Source organism: Berghia stephanieae, chromosome 4, assembly GCF_034508935.2.
Source record: "Berghia stephanieae isolate SIO BIC M18660-M18661 chromosome 4, UCSD_Bste_1.3, whole genome shotgun sequence".
Lineage (NCBI taxonomy): Eukaryota > Metazoa > Mollusca > Gastropoda > Nudibranchia > Aeolidiidae > Berghia > Berghia stephanieae.
Window position 1 is genome coordinate 85,581,249 of NC_088363.1, and position 20,079 is coordinate 85,601,327.

Consider the following 20,079-nt stretch of genomic DNA (forward strand, 5'->3'; position numbering starts at 1 on the left):
AAAACTAAGAATAAATCAAGAAAATCAAATTCTAATATTATGATAATACCGCACAAAAACACAGATGCTCACATCTAGTTTTGATTTTAATTAAAATCCATGCAATACGCTGATGAGTTTTGAATTAGTGAAATTTTTATTGAAGGGCACCAAGATTTACAAACACATCTTAAAATTAGCAGATCCACAAACAACTCCCCCAAAAACAAAACAAAAACAAAAACCAACTACAGTGCAACACGTGTTCATCGAACACACTTTCAACAAATTCACGGGTTCAAGGAACAAGGACAGAATTCACAAATTATGTCCGTCATTGTCTTAGTAAATTTTCCAGCCATCCAAGAACGGCTTCACGGTTTTGCCACTAAAAGTGAAAAAGAGAGTGTTTGTGTGTTGCGATGTGTTGTAGCCATCCTGACCTTTAGCCTGAAACTGATCGTAAAAAAAATTAACTCAAGTAATAAAAGAAGACATCGCGGAAAAAAAAGTTGATTGCTGTGAGTTGTATTCAATCGCTCAGCCAGTGGAATCATTTATTTCCTTGAGCACCACTAAAACAAATTCACTTTTCATTTTTTAAAACTTGTGATCACCATCATGTAATGTGACATAAAATTTTAGTCAGTCTCACACTTAGCCATCTTAAGTGCTTTCTTGACAAAACAATCAGACCCATATGGTGTGAGTATTTATCACAAAATGCTGACACATTAATGAAGGAATTGCATTGCGACACATGACAATACCATGCTTATTTTTCAATCGCATCAGATAGTCATTGACTCAGGATATAGTTTTAGGAAAGGTGCGAGTACGAGTGTGTAGACAAGTGTCTTCCCTCCTTAATTCTTACTGGTTCCCCCACATCCTACCATGTTATCCTGTGTTTATCCTGTGTATCGTGGTGGTGGTGTGTTTTGTTTGTCTAAGCCAGTAACTCAGTTCGGATGAGTAAACATGAGATCATAAACATGTACAGTAGGCTACATCAACATCACAGTTTGTGTCTCTTGTCTTACACTTACAGTTACAGCAGTGTTCACATATTTGAATTTGTTGAAACATGGATTTGACAAACTTTTCCGGCTGTCCCATGTAGCTCGTCGAATGCGTGTTGCACTCAAGGTAAGTCCTTCCTTTGGAGCAATTAGGCCCATTGAGACGGAGTTTATCCTGGTTTCTACAGCTTGAAATGGACAATAGCAATTGCTTGCTATCCTCTGGGTAGGACACTAGTCTATTAAAAAAATACTTACCACCAGATCTAACAGAGTGGATAGTGTATAAGTTAAGCCTAAAGATATATGTATTAATTCACCTGCAGCTGTTGCAGAATCTTTAAATGATTCCCTTATGCAATGTGACAGGGAAATGGCAAGTTGTGCTCCACAATAAAGTGGCACATCGCCAGCTCTGCCACTTTTGTCTTCTTCTCAGACACTGTTGGCTCTTTGGTCTTAGTAGAAAAGAAGTCCCTCATACTTGAGGAGGTCCTCATCCTTGCCCGCTCTTTATGGTTTACTGTCTCGACGTGGAGCTTGCAGTCATTTTCCCTCCCACTGGAACACTTGAAGTTGATTTCGCAAACTTAACACCTCACATGCATTGGTGAAATCGAAGAAGACCCCAAACAAAGGTAGGTTGCGGAGTATTCTGGTTTGAATCTCTGCCTCTTGACAAAAGAACTCAACATATCACCAACACGCTTCATTTTGAATTGAAGTAAGATAATAAATAACAATAACAAAGGAAACATTGAACAATGGAATACTCGCTTTGTGACTCGGACGATGACAAAGAAGTGAATGAAAGAAGAAACAAGTTGAATGCCCGCAGAGTGAAAAACAATAAATGCAATATCGATATATGCACCGTGGTAAGATTAAAAAACCACAATTCAAACGACGATACGACTATACTTACTAAATATCGGAAATGATAAATTATAAAATCCAAGTATCGATATCTGAGACAGGTACATTTAAAAGTTTTCAAAAACGTGAACTGTAAATAGTCGGAAATGGTGAAGTGAAAAAGAAAATGCAAAATCACGATCAAGTGGGTGGCACTTCACGAAACAATTTTTAAATATTTTGGCTGCCAGAATCTCTCGCCGGAATTTGGCGAACCGGCCCGAGGTTTTTGGCTCCAGACCGGAGTTTTGGCATCTCTGAGGAGGGTTAGAAAAAATCTTGACTGCACCCGGGATCGATCTCAATCCCTTTGCGTGTGCTCTACCAACTGAGCTATCAGAACCCCCAACTAGGTATTAACCGCAATAATATCGAATTTGGACCGATGTTTAGAACAATTGATTTTTCAAATGAAAATAACAAAGTGAAAGAGACTTAAAATCTTATTGTTTTCCCGCTATTCCAACATATTATAAGACCATAATGGTCGGTTAACGGCACTTGAGAGTTCTATCCACTTCTTCTGCATGGTTCCATATGAGCTAACCCTGATTCCACGCAGTGTAGTAAACATGTGTTCTGATTCGTCGGTAATCTCATTGGGAGGAAAAAAAGCGTTTTTATTGGTTCAAAGTACGAGATGATGATGGCCGGGTATCAAGCATCAATACCAACTGCCGATTATTGTTATAACGATGTCGCTAAACCGGGGTTTTGTATGTTTGTCACTATTTTGGGTGTTTTTTTTTTTATTACTAATAACATAAAGCAAAATAATCGGTCAGAGGTCAATATTGCTGTTCAGGGGTTGTCGTTATCCAGAGGTTGCACTGTATATAATTTTATCATACTTTGCATTGGCACAATTAGAATCGGATGCCCTCAAATACCTTTATAAAATGGTACTGGTAAAGAATAATTATATCTACACAACTTCTGCACTTTAGTCTATTTTGCAGCTTTTTAGACTGTAATGTTGATTTTGTTATTGTCCAACTACAGTGCAATAGGCATTCGTCGATCTACACGGGTCAGCTGGAAAAGTTAGTTGAATCTAAGCTTTGACAAACACGTGACCACGACTGTAAGACAAGGGACACAAGCTGTGATGAAGCCAGCTGATCTTAATGTTTGCACATCCCGTATTGGTAGACTGATGAAGTTATCCATCCTTTTTGTTGGCAAAATTGTGAAAATATTATTCACTGTGGAAACACACCACCACACAACATGGGAGGTGTGATAGGGGGAAGGTGCTGCTCTGCACAACTGTAGCCTTTGTAAACTTACAACTCGAGACAATACCTTAAGTATTTGCCTTTCGCCTGAAACAATCAGCCCCAAGGATCCTGGGCATCACTCACAATTTTATTACGGGGCGATAGAAAAAAAGAAATACAACATTGTCAGGTATCACAATGCAATTCCTTGATCAGTGTGTTATAATATTATGATAAATACAAACTGTGGGGCTTATTCCTTCAGGTGACAGACAGGTTATTTAAATGGTGATGCCTGAGACTGACCAAAAATGTATGTCAAAATTCAAGATGGTGATCACAAAACTAAAACGAAAAGTGATTTGTTAGTGATGCATTATAATGATACCATTTTCTGGGCTATTACAACTCACAACAAAATAAACTTTTTTTTTGTGATCTTTGTCTTATGAAGTAATTCTTTGTCAGCATCAGGCTATGAGTTCATGAAGTATACGGCACACCACAACTTTCTCTTTCTTCTTTGTCTTTGCCCAGTTCAGGGAAACCATGAAACTGTTCGTTGATGCCATAAAAAAATTTACTGAGACAATGAAGGACATAATTTGAGAATGTTGTTCTTGTTAGTTGGACCCGTGAAATTGTCAAACGCGTGATGCTCTGTATTTTCAATCATGTATTATGATCTATAATTACTTGACAATTCAACACAATATGAAAAAAAAAAGATTATTTATTAAAAGTTTGGACTCAATATTGCTATGAGGAATACACTCAAATGTTTATAAACCAGTATTAAAACAATAATTGTTTCAGCACATAACAGAGAGATGATTAACAATGAAAAAATTATAATTTCAAAAAACTATAGCTATACATTTGACTGTTTCCCTCCAAGTTAAGGACTCTGGCCAGAACAAGGACAAAACTAAGTAATCCCATCCCAAGACAAAAACAGAAAGCAACTCGGAATACAGATAAAGGGGGATAGAAGACACAGCAAGTGATCTCCTGCCCTCTTTGATTCTTTGTGAGACAGTTGTGAGAAGAGGGAGGATTGAGAAATAGCCTATCATTATCATTATACTCCCTGTCTATCCCAGTTGTGCAAATCCAGATTGATGAGGTCTTCAATCTTTTAAATTACTAATGATTTAGAGCAGGAAATTGGGACCAGCCTCAGAGTTTATTTTAAGCGAGTTTAACTCGAGTGGACTGCAGTGTATCTGTGCTAGTACGATTTCTCAGATGGGGTGAATGGGGCTTCCCTTATCTTTTATTTATCTAGTCACTATGCTTTAGAGTCGTGTTTCACAGGTATGATAAATCTTTTTGGTGTTTAGTTACACGACGTCAAATTTGGAACATTTTCTGACATCAATTGGCAAGCAAAAAAAAAATAAATTCCAAGTTCTTGAAAAATGAATTATCTTTCATGTTATTCATATATGGATTTTCTAAATTGTAAAAGTGATTTCCATGACTATCAGAGTGCTTTATGAATGTAGTATGAGTAGGAAAAATCCATTTTAAATATTCATAAATTGTCTCTTGTGTTACCTAGTATCAGTGATAAATTGATAACTCCTGTACTCATCAAAATCTGCTAACTTATCCTATCACTATCACTGTCACTGTTAGAGATGGCAATCAAAAGTACAGTCACATTGTCACCACTCAGTTTACAAACAGCTGAATTAGCTAGCTTTCCACAGGCTGTTTCATATTTCACATCCTTGCTTTTCTTGTTTATTGAAGAGTCGTTGCAATCATTCTGAAAAAAAAATATTTCAAAACTTACAAAAAATGGAAATAATACTAACAAAGTAATTTATTTATATAGCGCCAGCCCCATACAATATAGTCGACTGTAGTAGTGTAATAGTAGACTTCTATGGATTCTGGTCTGAGGTCCCTGGGAAGCTCATGATTGTGGGTCAGCCACAAATTATTGCACTTCAATTAAAACAGGTATCAAATTAAAGACAACACAAAAAAAAAAAAAAAAAAAAAAAAGAAAAAAAAGATCTATTCAGAGATACCAAAAGGTCAAAATGTCAAATTTGTACCTTCCCGACCAAATAAAGCGAGCATATCATCTTTCATATAAAGAAACTTTCTTTTACCTCTCTAGAAAAGATCACAAGCTGGTCTTGAGAATAAACAAATGGGCTCTTTAGAGAACAAGGACAAATGGAGGGGACATTGATATAGGGAATAGCAAAAACAGTCAAAGTAGACCAACATTGAACCCCTGTCCCATAGGTCAATATTATGAGGGGATCTCAACCCATCACAGTTACATAGTATGCGAAAAGGCGTCAAAAGCAGAAAGAAACATTTGATAACAGATTCATTTAGATTGATTCTCGCAATGTGAAAAAAAAAAAAATTACCTTCATAATTTTGTCAATAAAAGCAATGCTTTCATCAACGGAGTAGCTCTTCCATAAACCATCACAGGCTATCAAGATGTATCTGGAGAAGAGAAATGTTTTAAAGGTTTTACAAAAAAATAGAATAGAAGCTTCAATTTAATTCACAAAGGCAAAATATTTGAGTGTCTCAGGTTTCCCCTTTATCAACAGAACACAAATAAATCAATTTAACCTTTACCTACTTGACATCAACCCATCCATTCCAATAGGGTCAAAACCACTATCCATATTCAAGACTATATTTCAGCACACCCACTTATTTCGGATTAATACAGTCCACCTAGGTTACAGCAACCTCGGATCCAAGAAAACCTCCGAAACCTCAGATTCAACAAAAGCAGAGCTTTTCAAACTCAGTGAATTTTATTACACATTGACATTGTTTGGTAGATTGGTAGATTGCTTTCACACTGACAATCAGGCCATAGGGATAGATGGGGTGGCAATGCACATGTAGGAGTGTATGGTAGTATGACTCATTTTACATGCCCTAATTAATATTATCAAGCACTCTAGCATCTACAAGTACCCACCAACTCTCTCTCTCCACAGGCGTTTATCGCTTTCAGTTTAGTTCGCCAGGTAAATCTAGCCAGTCTAGTGATGATGAGTCATAGCTTTACACTGAGAGAGGGAGACAATTTTTTCGCCGTTTTGATCGATTTTTTCTGAATTTCAAACTAATGTAGTATTGCCGTTATAAAGTGTAGCAAAAATATTTTTATACTACCGAACAGTTTATTAACAGAGTTTTTATTGATTATTTAATCATAATTATGATGGTGTTAAAAAGCAAGAGGGATAACCCATGAAATTGATACATAAATTTAAGTGAATTAAAATTTTTAAGAGAACATTTTAACATGTTCAACACTTGAGATTTTAAAACAAAAGTAATGGAAATGATGTTGAATATCTGTAGAATGTAGACATATAAATTTTATTCCAGTAGATTAAGGCGTTTTTGAGATATCAGGTCACCTGTACGTAAAAGTCAGGATTTTGAGTAAGGTAAAATTGAAATCCAATCACAGCATTGTATTAATAGAAATTTTTTAATCAACCAGTAACATAGTCAAATGTGATTCACTTATATTTATCCCAGAATCAACGAATTATAAGAATTCCATTAAAAATTGTTATATAAGGACATTCATTTAAAGACCATCAAAACCACTAAGAAAATCTTAAAGAGTTCTTATAATTTTCATAACCTTATTTTTGAGATATCCATGCCCATTACTTTTTTTTATGTACTTGACTTGCACCTCTTTTAATTTGTGTGCCATATAGACTGCATATAGCACATCACTGGTGAAAGATAAGGATCATATTCACCTCATTAAGTATTGTTTCTTGTTCAGAGTTTTCTCACAGAACCAAAGGTATCAATACCTGCATCGCATTTCTTTAAATTATGTATCAGTGAGATACATTTCTCGCAAATTGAAATATTTAAATATATCAGAATTTCACGTTTATATTTATAGTCAATTGTAGATAAAGTCTAGAGTGTTTTAATCCTCTCAGCACGGCTCTGTACTCTTTCACAACAAATTCGACATATTTCATTTGTACTGGTGTGATGACCGTCTTCAGTGTGTCTCTCCATAACCTGAACAGAACTTAAATAAGTAAATTTAAGAAATATCTAAAATTTCCGCTTAAATTCAATGAAATCAAACTAAATAAATGTCTCTTGTCATCACTATCTAGTTTTATTATTGGGTTTCTAAAATATAATGAAATATTCTCCTCTTTGTTGGTAACAAAAATAATTATTGAGATTCCTTTCCACACCCTCTATTCTTAAATCCCTGAATCTACATAATAAAGTATATATCATATGAAAGATAATTTTATCTACTTTTCTCTGATCCCTCACACTTGATGGTAAAAAGTGTTGGTTTGATATTTTGAATTTTTAAATATTTCTTAAACTTATAATTTTAATATTTATTTCATAAAAAACTGATTATTCAAAAGAGCAAAACACAAGCTTATCATTTAATGATGTAAATAAAAATAATTGCGTCTTGTAGAGGAAAAGCTGGTCTTTGAATCCATATATGTTTGAAAATTATGAAAAAGATGCTGCGTCCACAATGGGCTGAGAAATTTGAGTATTTTGATGAGATTTCTACTACTCTCTGCCTGAGAGAAATTCAAAGCGATGAGATTTACCTGCAGACATAATTTATTGCCAATGCACCCTGTCTTGACAGCTGTTATCACTGTGGCTGACGGTTTACATTACTCGACGGTAGCCAGTGAGGGAAGAAGTAACTAAAGTGAAAGTTTGGGCCCTATTTAAACGGCTGTGTCTCTCTCTCTCTCTCTCACTATCTATCTATTTATCTATATACGGAGGGAAAAAAAACAGCTCACTGGTCATTCGCTGTCAGCTGACAACGCTTGATATCTGGTAAACAAATGACACCGTGATTTTTGTACGGCCCATCTCCAATTGATCTGGAAACCTCAAGCTGACCAAGGACACGGCCTTCCCTTTTAGAATGAAAAAAAAAAAGAAGCATAGTAACATCAATGTGGGATTTTCTAATTTTCCTGTTGCTGTGAACCTTGGATAAAAGGAGAGATGTGGACTGGGCAAAATATCTTTTATTCCCAAGGTCTTATTTTAAAGTAGACAAGAACTTATGTGTGGGTGACTGAGAAAACCTGGAAAGATGTGCAAATTTCATAAATTGAGTTATATATGCAGTTGTGTAGACCACATCATTCTGATAATTTGCCACTTTAAAGTTTCTTTCTAAGTCTATTAGAACCCAAGTTATGATTTTTTTTCTGAATAAAATCTGTTGCTATGGGAAACACGTTATTTTCGATTTTGGCTCATATCTCGAATAGAAGCTTGCCACATCTTACAGGGTTTTCTCAGCCAGCCTCACATATATTATACTTGTTGCCACAATTAACACAACACTGTTTCATCAGTATTAGCTTTCAAGCATATTTATGAACTTAATTGTTTTTCATATCACAAAAAGGTAATTCAATACAACTTCAATGATATTGATATATAAATTGTTACAATCAAATCCGTACAAAGCAATCGTATAGTTGAAGTTGAAAACAAAAGTCATCCTCAAAACAAAGACTGCAAAAGCATACATACACAAAAAAAAAACGACTCAGATTTCCAAAGGTGAGTACTACTGCGTTCATTAGTAGCGTGTGAAACTCAGATTGACAACATTCAGGTCTGAACACGTCACCTTGGGGAATAAATAATGTTCCGAATGTCTCCTTCTGGAACTTCCTCCCATTCTTCCACCAGTGCTCTCTGCAAATCGTTGACATTTCCAATGTCGTTGCGTGCACATGTCAATTGCTTGGTTTCTTTCGGCAATGGTTAAACGACCCACGATAATGAAGATACAATGGACATTGAATGTGGTCTAATTTTATTTTGTTTTCATTTCTACAAAACCACAATGATGTAAGCACCTCGTAACCTTGTCTTTCTTTTTTAATTTGAGATTCACAATAAATGATTTTTTTTTCTCATCATTTGTGAACATCATTTGTTGGATTTTGTAGTGTAAGATTTTAACACGCGTTCTTTAAACAGCAGCGCATTCAATGCCAATGTCAATGCCAATAAAACCGAATTTACAACAATATCGAGGAACAAAGAGGAATGGAAAAGAACAAAGAAAGTCGGCTCACTAATTGGAGACACCGAGGATGTACAAAGAAGAAAACAGCTATCAAACGCCGCACTCAGTAAACTCACCAATGTATGGATTAGAGGTGACAAAATAAAGAGAAAAACCAAACTGAAACTGTACCATGCTCTTGTAAAACCGGTACTTCTGTATAACTGCGGCACTTGGGCGTTGACAAAATCCGAAGAAGAACATCTGGATGCCTTCCATCGCACACAGCTAAGAAGGGTACTGGACATCAAATACCCCAAAAAGATCTCAAATGAATCACTCTATAAGATCACAAAAGAAAGACCAATCTCCCTTGACATTTTACAACAACGATGGCAACTTTTCGGTCACATACTACGCAGGGACAAAACCATACCAGCAAACCAAGCCATGTCGGGATACTTCCAAAAACACGGGAACCTTTTCAGAGGAAGACCGATCACAACACTCCCTGTGATCCTAAACAAAAACCTCACAACACTTGGACAAAGCATTAGTCTCATAACGGCAGGGGACCTTGAAAATCTGAGAACCCTAGCAGAGGACCGGCAATATTGGAGACACCTCACACAGGAAATACTGGAAACAGCCAAGGCGACCCGATCTTTCGGTCGAGACGCGAAAGGCATCTAAGTCAAGTAAATCAGCATTCAAAATCAAGTGGCAAAATTAGTTTTGAAAAGGAAAAAAAAGTGATCATGTCACACCTTTGTTTTGACTTTACATTGGCTCCCTGTTAGATTTAGGATTACATATAAAAGTGCTGTAATGTGCTATAATCATGTTAATGAAACTTCTGCCTAAATAAATGTTTACACTCCCTCACGCTCTTTAAGATCCAACTCTCAATCATGATTATGTGTTCCTAAAAATGTAATTGGGAGCAATTGGGTGTTTATTGTGAAAATCTATCTGTAATTGGGAGTAATTGGGTGTTTATTGTGAAAATCTATCTGTAATTGGGAGTAATTGGGTGTTAGGGAACACTGAATCAAATCAGGAGGGTTGGCAAATCTGGAAATTAATCAAAATTTTTAACTTGAGCTTTTATATAGTGCAATATCCACTAAACGTGCTCAAAGCGCTTTACAAAGGGCCCCTGACCAACAGCAATACGTATATTACGATATTACAATTTTTTCGGACAGAGACAATGCTGTTAACGGCCAGGTACTCATTATTTACAGTGAGAGAATGTGAGTAAAGAGCCTTTTCCAAGGAATCAACTAACACCTAGCGAGGCTCGAACCCAGGACCTTCCGATCCTAAAGCGAGTGTCATACCACAAGACCACATAGCCACACAAAAGTTTTGTAACAATCCTTTCAGTATAAACCAGCCCAGTAAGGGTTCAATAATTTAGCATATCTAATTGTAAATAATACAAAAAAGTTTGAAGTAAATGTTGGTGTGGCCTTCTTACAAATGTATTAAATACTTAATCTTACTTCACAAATCCTCCACACTTCTGTATCCTCATCCTTTCTTCATATACTGAGGGAGTTTGGTCTACGGTAAGAGGTATGCCAATACACTTGCCTTCACTTTCCTTGTACCGACACAGAATGGCCTTTGTATTTCAAAAAAAAGAAAGAAATAGTTAATAGTGTGGATGTCGCCCTGTAGTTAAGCTCAACAAAAATAGACTGAATTTTTTTTTTAAAACCACAAAGACATGACTTTTTACATAAATGAGCGCAGCATAAAAAAAAAGACAAAAAAAAAAAAAGAGAGAGAGAGAGAGAGAGAGAGAGAGAGAGAGAGAGAGAGAGAGAGAGAGAGAGAGAGAGAGAGAGAGAGAGAGAGAGAGAGAGAGAGAGAGAGAGAGAGAGAGAGAGAGAGAGAGAGAGAGAGATGTACTATCATACACTCGTCCCAATAGCCATCTAAAAATGACTCAGCAACAGTGCTCTCTCTCTCTCTCTCTCTCTCTCTCTCTCTCTCTCTCATATATATAAGTCTGGGAATCTATATAAATATACATCAACAGAAAAACGGACGAGAGAAGAATAAGAATGAGTAAGAGGGAAGATCAGGAGGAGGAGGAGAAGGTTGGATGGAAAGTAGGGAGGTGCATAGAAAGAAAGAAAGATAGAAAGAAAGAGATGTATATAGAGAGATAGAAAGATAGACAAACAGATGGATAGATAGAAAGATAAAACCAAAGATATAAATATGCACTGCCATACACTTGTCATGATGGTGTTTCGGCCCCTTAATCCACTCAATTCTAGAGATTTTTGGTACTTTTCAAAATTGGAAATAATGTATTTAAAATGAGCATGTACATAGATAGTTTTATTCAACTACCATTAACATGTAAAAACTAAAAACATTAGTTTAGATACTACGCCTATAATTTGCCTCAGAAAAAGGTAATAAATAGGCATGGGGTAAAAGTAACCCAGGTAAACTACAGATATAGTCGGTTTCAGGGTTGAGTGATTTAATGCTGCTGTAGTGAAGAACTGTTACCATAGTTGAAATTGTCAGAGTTGTCAATGACTCATGATTATTTTGGTATGCTTTTCAGATGCATTGATGGTAGACTGTTGTTGGAATTGGTAAAAGGAAGTGTGCGAAGATATGTTGTCATTATTATTACTTTTTAAAATTATTATTATTGTCATTAATAATATTAATATTATTATTGTTATTATTATACCACAATACTTGGTGTTTCACTTTATCAAATGCCTTAATGTAATTTATAAAACAAAATTAGAGGCCTGTATTCATTTCTAATACCAACGAAAGTGTCATAATGGCATTTCTTGTACCCTTGTCTTTTACTAATTCAAGCTGTGAATCTGCAATTTCTGTAACCAGCTTTAGAAAAACCAATTCTCAATTGTAAATTGCTTTATATTGGCATCCTCAACATCAATAAGGTCTACTCAAAATGACATCAATACATTTACCAGGCCTGTAAATGTTTGGTGAAAAAATTGTCAGAACTTTTTGAACACATGAAAATAGACACAACAGGACAAAAATATGGACACAACACAGATATGACACGTCAATTGACTAGTCAAATCATATCAGTTTCCCCTACTTATTTATAACGAGGTCCTTATTTTATGGTATCAAAAAAAAAAAATCCCAATTATTTGAGGTCCCAGGTCTGAGTTAGTTGTAAAATGAAAGGAAGAGAACAATGCCTACCCTTTTGAATGATGTGTATCTAGACGTCTAGTAGTGCTCGACATGGGATCTGCGTATTTCGCTCCTGTTTGTGTTAAATGTTTACGCTGATTCTTTCGTTTATAGAAGAAGAAGAAGAAGAAGAAGAAGAAGAAGAAGAAGAAGAAGAAGAAGAAGAAGAAGAAGAAGAAGAAGAAGAAGAAGAAGAAGACGATGAAGAAGAAGAAGACGAAGAAGAAGAAGACGAAGAAGAAGAAGAAGAAGAAGAAGAAGAAGAAGAAGAAGAAGAAGAAGAAGAAGAAGAAGAAGAAGAAGAAGAAGAAGAAGAAGAAGAAGAAGAAGAAGAAGAAGAAGACGAAGAAGACGAAGAAGAAGAAGAGGAGGTGGTGCGGTGGTGTGAGAGCTTTAGAAGAAAAATAATTATTTCGCATTATTTTTTTTTTTGGTTCACATCGGGACTGAACCAAAGAAATATAGAGACTGAGAAATAAGAACCGGAGATATGCATGTGTGTCGGTAGCAAAATAGAGAGAAACCTTCCGGTCCAGTTCGACACACTTCTGTGTGTGCGTTATTTACTGACTAGGTGTGTGTGTGTGTGTGAAGACGACTCGCGTGAACTTCGCGACCTCTCTCTCGCTGGCTGTGGCACAGTAGCCAAGCAGTGGATACATAAACGTCTAGCGGAGCGTGTAGGTGGCATGATAATATTATAACTAACAGATAGACGGCATTGTTTTGTCTTTGATGCAACAAATAAAAAGGTTTTTGGTTTGTTTTTTTTTTTTAAGTCAGCATTTGAAATGGAATAAAATCTAATTTTTTTGAGGAACGAAATAAAAGTCTTTTATTTTCTTTTTTATTGGTTCTTTTCTTTGGCGTTACGAATTTTATTTTTACTATTATCTTTTATTTTATTTTTTTAGCACTTATAGAGCAAAATCGTACTGTCGGAAATCCGACAATAGACGGAAGATTTACAGGCCTGATTTACGTTTTCCATTAGGTATCAAGTTTTTGATTCTATAAGAAAAATGGGTAAAAACAATTCCTAGTCCTTTTGGGTAAGAATGCTTATAAAGGAGTATGTTATATTATAAAAATTCTGCTTTATATCCTGAGCATGCTTGTGTTGTGCATGTAGCAAGATTGCTTATAAATAAATACCACTGTATTGTACTTACCAACAGAATTATGTCAATATAAGCATTTTCTGGTCAAAGCTGTGTCCATATACAAAAATCTTCATTTAATAGTTTTATATTATATGTTAACTCTTTAGTTGCCACGGTCGCTGTACGACGACCAAAAAAAATGGTCGCTGAGTTGCCACGGTCGCTCTACGGCGACGAGTCAATGACCGCTATTATCGAGGCAAATAATCAAGTCTACGAGCAGTAATTATACTGCTGAACTGCCATACATCTCACTGACGGCTATTGACAGCATTTTCTCGTGCATTCATGATTTAAATTCGATTTTACATGTTTTTTTCGTAATTTCCGTTGCCAAGCTTTGTTTGTATTCCACTAGGAATCAGATGAAGAGATTGATGTGTATAGATAGACATGATAGTGACTCAGGAGATTAAATCTTTATCAGAATTGGAGATTACGGACATTGAATCTAGTTCGAGGAGTGACGAGGGAGGGTCAGACAGTGATTTTAGTGATGTTCCAGGGGTCGTGGGGACAATTTACAGAATGTAACAGAAGGGGCCGTGGCACAAATGCTCGAGATGATGGTAACCAATGGATATGGAATGTATTGACACATGAAGAGACTCATAATCCAGCTGAATGGGTCATTGAGGTTGAAAACAATTCTGGAGCAAGGGATGTTGGTTAATGAAGAAAGGTTATGCCTGTGAAGTATTTTCAGCTTTTTTCCCCGTTTGTTTTGGAGAGGAAATATGTTACTTATTTTTTCTCCCTCCCACCCCCCACACAAAGAAGAAAAAACCCACAGTAAATGAAGAGATATCAATATGATATTTTCTGTACTTTTTGTTCAATCATTACTCAATAACATGCAACAATAAAAAAACATTTTTATTCTATTATGGTGGAGATACAGGCCCATAAACACAGAAATGCATGAAAAATGAATATTAATTAGATATCCAAGATGCCGCCAAGGTCATGTGACCTAATTTGCATATCACATTAAGTCAAACGTACCTACATCTATTCTTATATACCTATGAAAATATGAAGTATATGTGATGATTACTTTTTTTTTAGTGATTTTTTTTCTGAAAGCTTTCAATTTTCGTCCATTTTGGCCAAAAGGCTTGGCAACTGGGATTTCTTTTACTGCCAGGATGCTTGGCAACTAAAGAGTTAAAAAGACAAAGTGCAATCTGATGTTGATATAAGAGCCATGTAGATACAAGTGTCATGTCAATATAAGGGCAGCCAATATATCAGTGCTGTACTGTAGTTTCATTTTTTTTAAATGGAAAAAGGACAAATGTTAGAAATGACAGCAAGAGTTGGCTCTCATCCTTCTCTCAAAGATTTAGTTTAACACGCAAATATATCTATAATTTGTCTGTGCAAAACAAAAACTTCTGTTATAAATGATTGTCCGCACATGGAAATGTGTTGTCATTGGCTGCATTCATTAACAAAACAGATGCCGTTTTTTGAGTCTAAAAATCAATTATATTTGCATCTCACCTTGCTATCTCCTAGATTAGCTATGTAGAGGGTATTGTTGATCACTAAAACCACAACAGCAGTTGATCCATCTCTCCATATGGGTTTCCTATATCAAAAAAAGTTTTATTTTCGGGATAATTTTCCATATAAAATTATAAAACAGGACATGGTTAAATATAACATTTGAAAAATTCATTTTTTAAAACAAATGTGATATATTTAGGTGTTAATTTTGCATTACTATTCCAGGAGTCTCAATTTAAAACTTTTATGTTTTTGTAACTGTGAAAAAAACACCTAAGGAGACTGACCTATAACCTTTAGTCATAATCTCATATGTCACAATCTACAATTATTCCTCATGTCAATGAAACCCTTTAGTCATAATCTCATATGTCATAATCTACAATTATTCATCATTTCAATGAAACGATATTTAAAAAGTTACTTTGATCGGGCTTCTTTGAGGAATTCTTCGTCCATCTTTTTAAAGGTCTCAATTAAAGATTTCTTGATTTCTCTTTCAACTTGAGTAATATCACCTGGTGAAGTATAGCATCAAAAAAACAACAGCAATGAATTCATCATCATAAATGGGAAATCAACATAAAGAAATAGAAAGCAAGCCTTTTTGACATTTATTCTTATTCATCATCAAATTTATGATAAATTTTATTCTTATTCCCTAACAACACTGATGATATGTAAATAAGGCTTTTCCTATATCTCTTGTTTCCAATTTAATGATATTATGTTTATCCAAATATATCATCAGGTTTCCTTACACTATCATAATGCAATTGTGAAAAGTGGCTTAGAAACTTTTGATCTGGCAGCAATTAGGAGATTAAGGAAATACACAGATAACCATCCTACCATCAGATAGCTTGCAAGGTACTTTGACACGACGTCACTTGTATTTTGGGCAACGCGTGTGTGTTGATTAACTCTAACACAAACAATCCAAGTACGATTTCATCTTACTCAACGCAGAAAAAAGGTCAACGAAATAAGTCTTTCAATTTGTCACATGAATGTGCGATCAATTGAAAACAAGACTGCTGTGATAAATAACTATATTATTGAAAACAAATTAGACATTGTATTTATTTCAGAGTCCTGGATCAAGGAAAATGATAAATATACCATAAATTATGTAACACCTAAAGGTTACTCCGTTATTGAGAAGAACAGAAAAGGAAAAAAAGGAGGTGGAATATTAATAATTTATAAAAGTAATATCGCCATAAAAAATATGGAAAGTGACACGTACGATTCATTTGAACATCTATGTAACAATCAATATCACGTTCGATGGTCAACATTATCAGATGGTGTGTCTACCGAACACCAAGCAAGAGCGTTGCCAACTTTTTAAAGGATTTTCATTATTCGACTATTTTGACTTTTCAGACCTCCAAACTTGTGATCGCAGACGATTTTAACATCAGTATCAATAATAAAATTAATTTTTCATAAAACAGTTTGAAAACTTAAAATCCCAAAACCTGCAACAACGTATTAGTGAACCGACACATGTGAAGGAACATACTCTAGACCTTGTGATCTGTAGTATGGACGATGACTCCATTTTATAGACCACGATGGTCCTGCAGAGCACAGCATAATAATCTGCAATTTCAAATACTTAAAACCCAAACCAATTAAAAGAAAATGTCACCCAAAAAACCAAAAACATTGACATGGAACGATTGAGACAAGAAATATATACATCCGATATCACAGTGTTACCAAAGGAAATGGTGTGAATGAAAACGAAAAATTTTTGAAAAAACTTTATCTAATTTGGATAAATTTGCACCACTGGAATCTAAAACCATCACCATCAATCCCAATACCGACTGGTTCAATGAAAACAATAGAAAAGCGAAACACCAGTGCATATGAGCAGAGAAAAAATGGAGATCTTCTGGATTAGACGAAGACAGGCAAACCTACAAAGCTACTAAATAATTGACGAATAAATGAATTTCAGAATGTAAACAAAACCACCGAGGAAAATGTTAATAAATAAAATGTTTGAAAGAGAAGTGATAGCTGGTCAAAGGATTACCCTTTGGAAATTTTTGATGTAGATAAGTGTGCAAATGTTCAGATGCAAACCTTGAAGCCCTCGTCCCTCCATGTCCATCAAACACACAGTATAAGGAAATCCTTCGACTGAAAAAGTAAGAAATAAGAGAAAAAATTTACATTGTTTTTCTTTCTAATAAGCTTTTTAGTTTTCATATTAATCAATGGTTTGTGGATTTTGGATGTTGTAGTTTTCTGAGGTAAATTGTCAATCATTATAGTTTTCATATCGGTGGAAAAAAGATATCATTGTTTACATATATCAGTGTAACCGTGTGTCGCTACTGAGCAACACGGCCATCTTTATCTTTATACACTCTTTCATCTCTTTAATATAACTTAAAATTTCTACATCAAGGACAAGGAATTCTATGACAGTTCGCTGTTTCTGACAGACATCCTTGTTATAATGCAATCATTTGTTTTCAAAATTTGGCAAAGCGAAACAATTGAACTTTGTGATTTAAGAGTACATGGCCAAATAGCACATCTTGGGAAAAAGAAATATTATTAATCGTTTTGTGACTGACACAATATCTTACATTATGTTTACCAATAAAATCAAGTGAGCAAGTTCTCTTCCCATAGTCATTTATGAATACCTACATAGAGGAGTGTGCATCAGTCACTTCCCGCAAAAAGTCATCTTTGATAATGTAGGCATCTTCCATTTCTTCTCTTTCTCCTTGACGATCAGCAATATACCCTTTCAAGCCAAACACTGAAAAATAAGTAACAGGGGTGAGAAAGACTTGTCACAAAAAAGAAGAAAATTTTTCAGTGTGTAGATCATGACCTATCCATGCAACTTTAACCTATATATTTCTTGAAATGCAACCCAAAATTATGAGACGACACAAACATTAGTTTAGGATGAGGCATTAAGAAACTTGTAATACATTGCTAAGTCTAAGTCTAACCAGTCTCTGAATAAATTCATTTGTGTGAGCTTCCATTTCACTGTACTGGCCCCGACTACGTTTTCACCTATTTAATTGAATGTAAAGTCTTAAAAAAAATAAAAAAATAAAGAAAACTGAGCTTTTACATAGCGCAATATCCACTTAATGCGCTCAAAGAGCTTTACAAGGGGTCCATGGTCAACAACAACATTTAACATTTAGGACGGGACATGATGCCTGTTAGGCTATATTACAATTTTTTTTTTCAGGACAAAGACAACGCTGTTAATGGCCAGATACTCATTTTACACCTGAGGACGGTGAAAGAATGTGAGTAAGGAGCCTTAGCTAAGGACTCAACTATGTATGTATAGCATATGTGTTTCTGTGTCAGTCTAAAACCAAACAAGTAGATATAAAAAATTTAATTGGTGAGTGATTTAATATTTAATTTCTGTCAGTCAATTGACCTCATAATGGCAGTCATCAAACGTTTCTTTTCATCAAAAAAGAAAAAGAAAAGGAAAAGAAGATAGAAAGAAAAATAAAGCCACCTGGGATTCATTGAGACTTTAGATTCGATGAGAACTGATAGTAAGACCTGTCAATCCTGTGGAATCCGAGGTAAACTGTATCAAATGTGTGATGGCCTGACAAATGTGTCGCAAGGTATAAACATTTGTAGTGTAACTGTATAGAGCAATCTTTCCTGAGTAAAATGCAATCATTATATTTTGAAAATAACTTAATCAAGGGACAAAGTCATGGGCATTTCAGAATACTAAAACTCATTTTCTACAGGTTTTGTTTTCACTTTTCTTTTCTTAGATTATCTTGAAAATAGTCAGTCTACAATCTGACATTTTTTGTCAGGCCATCACATAAAAATATAGAAAAAAAGATTACTTGTAGGTGGCGAGCATTTTGGTAAATCATCTTTCATCTTTTTATAGTCCTTTGAAACTCTGGATTTATCCTCCACAAGTTTTCTTTTCTCTGCTTTAACATGATCTGTATCACTTTGACTTTGTTCATGTCGAGATGACCTGATTTCATCTGTAGAACCTGAAGTACAAAAGCATTTTTAAAAACGTGATATAAGATATTTCACGACACTATACCATTTTCGGCAAAACATTCAAAATTTTATAAATATAACATGTAGGACGAGACATGACGCCTGTTACTGTTAGGCGATATTACATTATTTTGAGACAAAGCTGTTAACGGCCAGGTTCTCATTTTACACCTGAATACGATGGAAGAATGTGCGTAAAGAGCCTTCTCCAAGGACTCAAAATGCCAGAGCGAGGCTCGAACCCAGGACCTTCCAATCTGAAAGCGAGTATCATACCACCAGAACACTCTAGACCAGCCGAGAGAGAGAGAGAGAGAGAGAGAGAGAGAGAGAGAGAGAGAGAGAGAGAGAGAGAGAGAGAGAGAGAAATCAACTCCAGTATACAGATTTCCAACATGATACCCTTGTCTCATGCCCATCCAGTCATCCAGTCTAAATAGTCTGGAGTCTGGACCCCTAGGCCTCTAGATTTAGAGCTTCATTAGATAGAATTATCTACATGTCCATGTGTATGTTCACCCTCCATATGTCCTGAGTTCTGAATCTCGACTAAGACCAAGGATAATATCTTTAAAGTAAACACCTGCCTTTGTTTTGGCTGGGATCTGGTAGATCTCCAAATAAATCCATTAACTAAGACTTATCTAATGTTTGAAGGAAAAGTAAACGTAAAAATTCCAAGATTCGAATACAAGACAGAAGAATGAAAGTAAAAGTGGAAGTAGTGGAGGATATTTCCGTCACGAAATTGTAGTCTTGGGTCGCACGGTGAAAGAGCTACTCGATTGTCTGTTCGCAAATTCTTGTTTGTATTCCGCGAATAAACGGATTGTGACGTCATCAAACAGCGATTTGAGAATTGTTTGAACAAAAAATTTTAAAAATTAAAAAAGTCTCGTTCGACACAGCTAACTTGTTTGCGGAATGCCAGCTAGCCA

The 20,079-nt window shown here is 35.3% G+C and overlaps 1 protein-coding gene across 1 annotated transcript; it reads right to left on the reverse strand.

The window, feature by feature from the left end:
- Window positions 1–113: 113 nt before the first annotated feature.
- LOC144971449 (integrin-linked kinase-associated serine/threonine phosphatase 2C-like) lies at window positions 114–19,868 on the reverse strand. Its single transcript, XM_078912365.1, has 10 exons — window positions 19,729–19,868; window positions 18,970–19,128; window positions 17,768–17,882; window positions 17,142–17,248; window positions 15,516–15,609; window positions 15,086–15,173; window positions 10,706–10,827; window positions 7,963–8,082; window positions 5,533–5,614; window positions 114–4,910 (listed from the first exon to the last, which is right to left on the reverse strand). The coding sequence occupies exons 1-10, from the start codon at window positions 19,769–19,771 to the stop codon at window positions 4,743–4,745; spliced, it is 1,098 nt and encodes a 365-aa protein (XP_078768491.1). The 5' UTR covers window positions 19,772–19,868; the 3' UTR covers window positions 114–4,742.
- Between the last annotated feature and the right edge of the window lie 211 nt (window positions 19,869–20,079).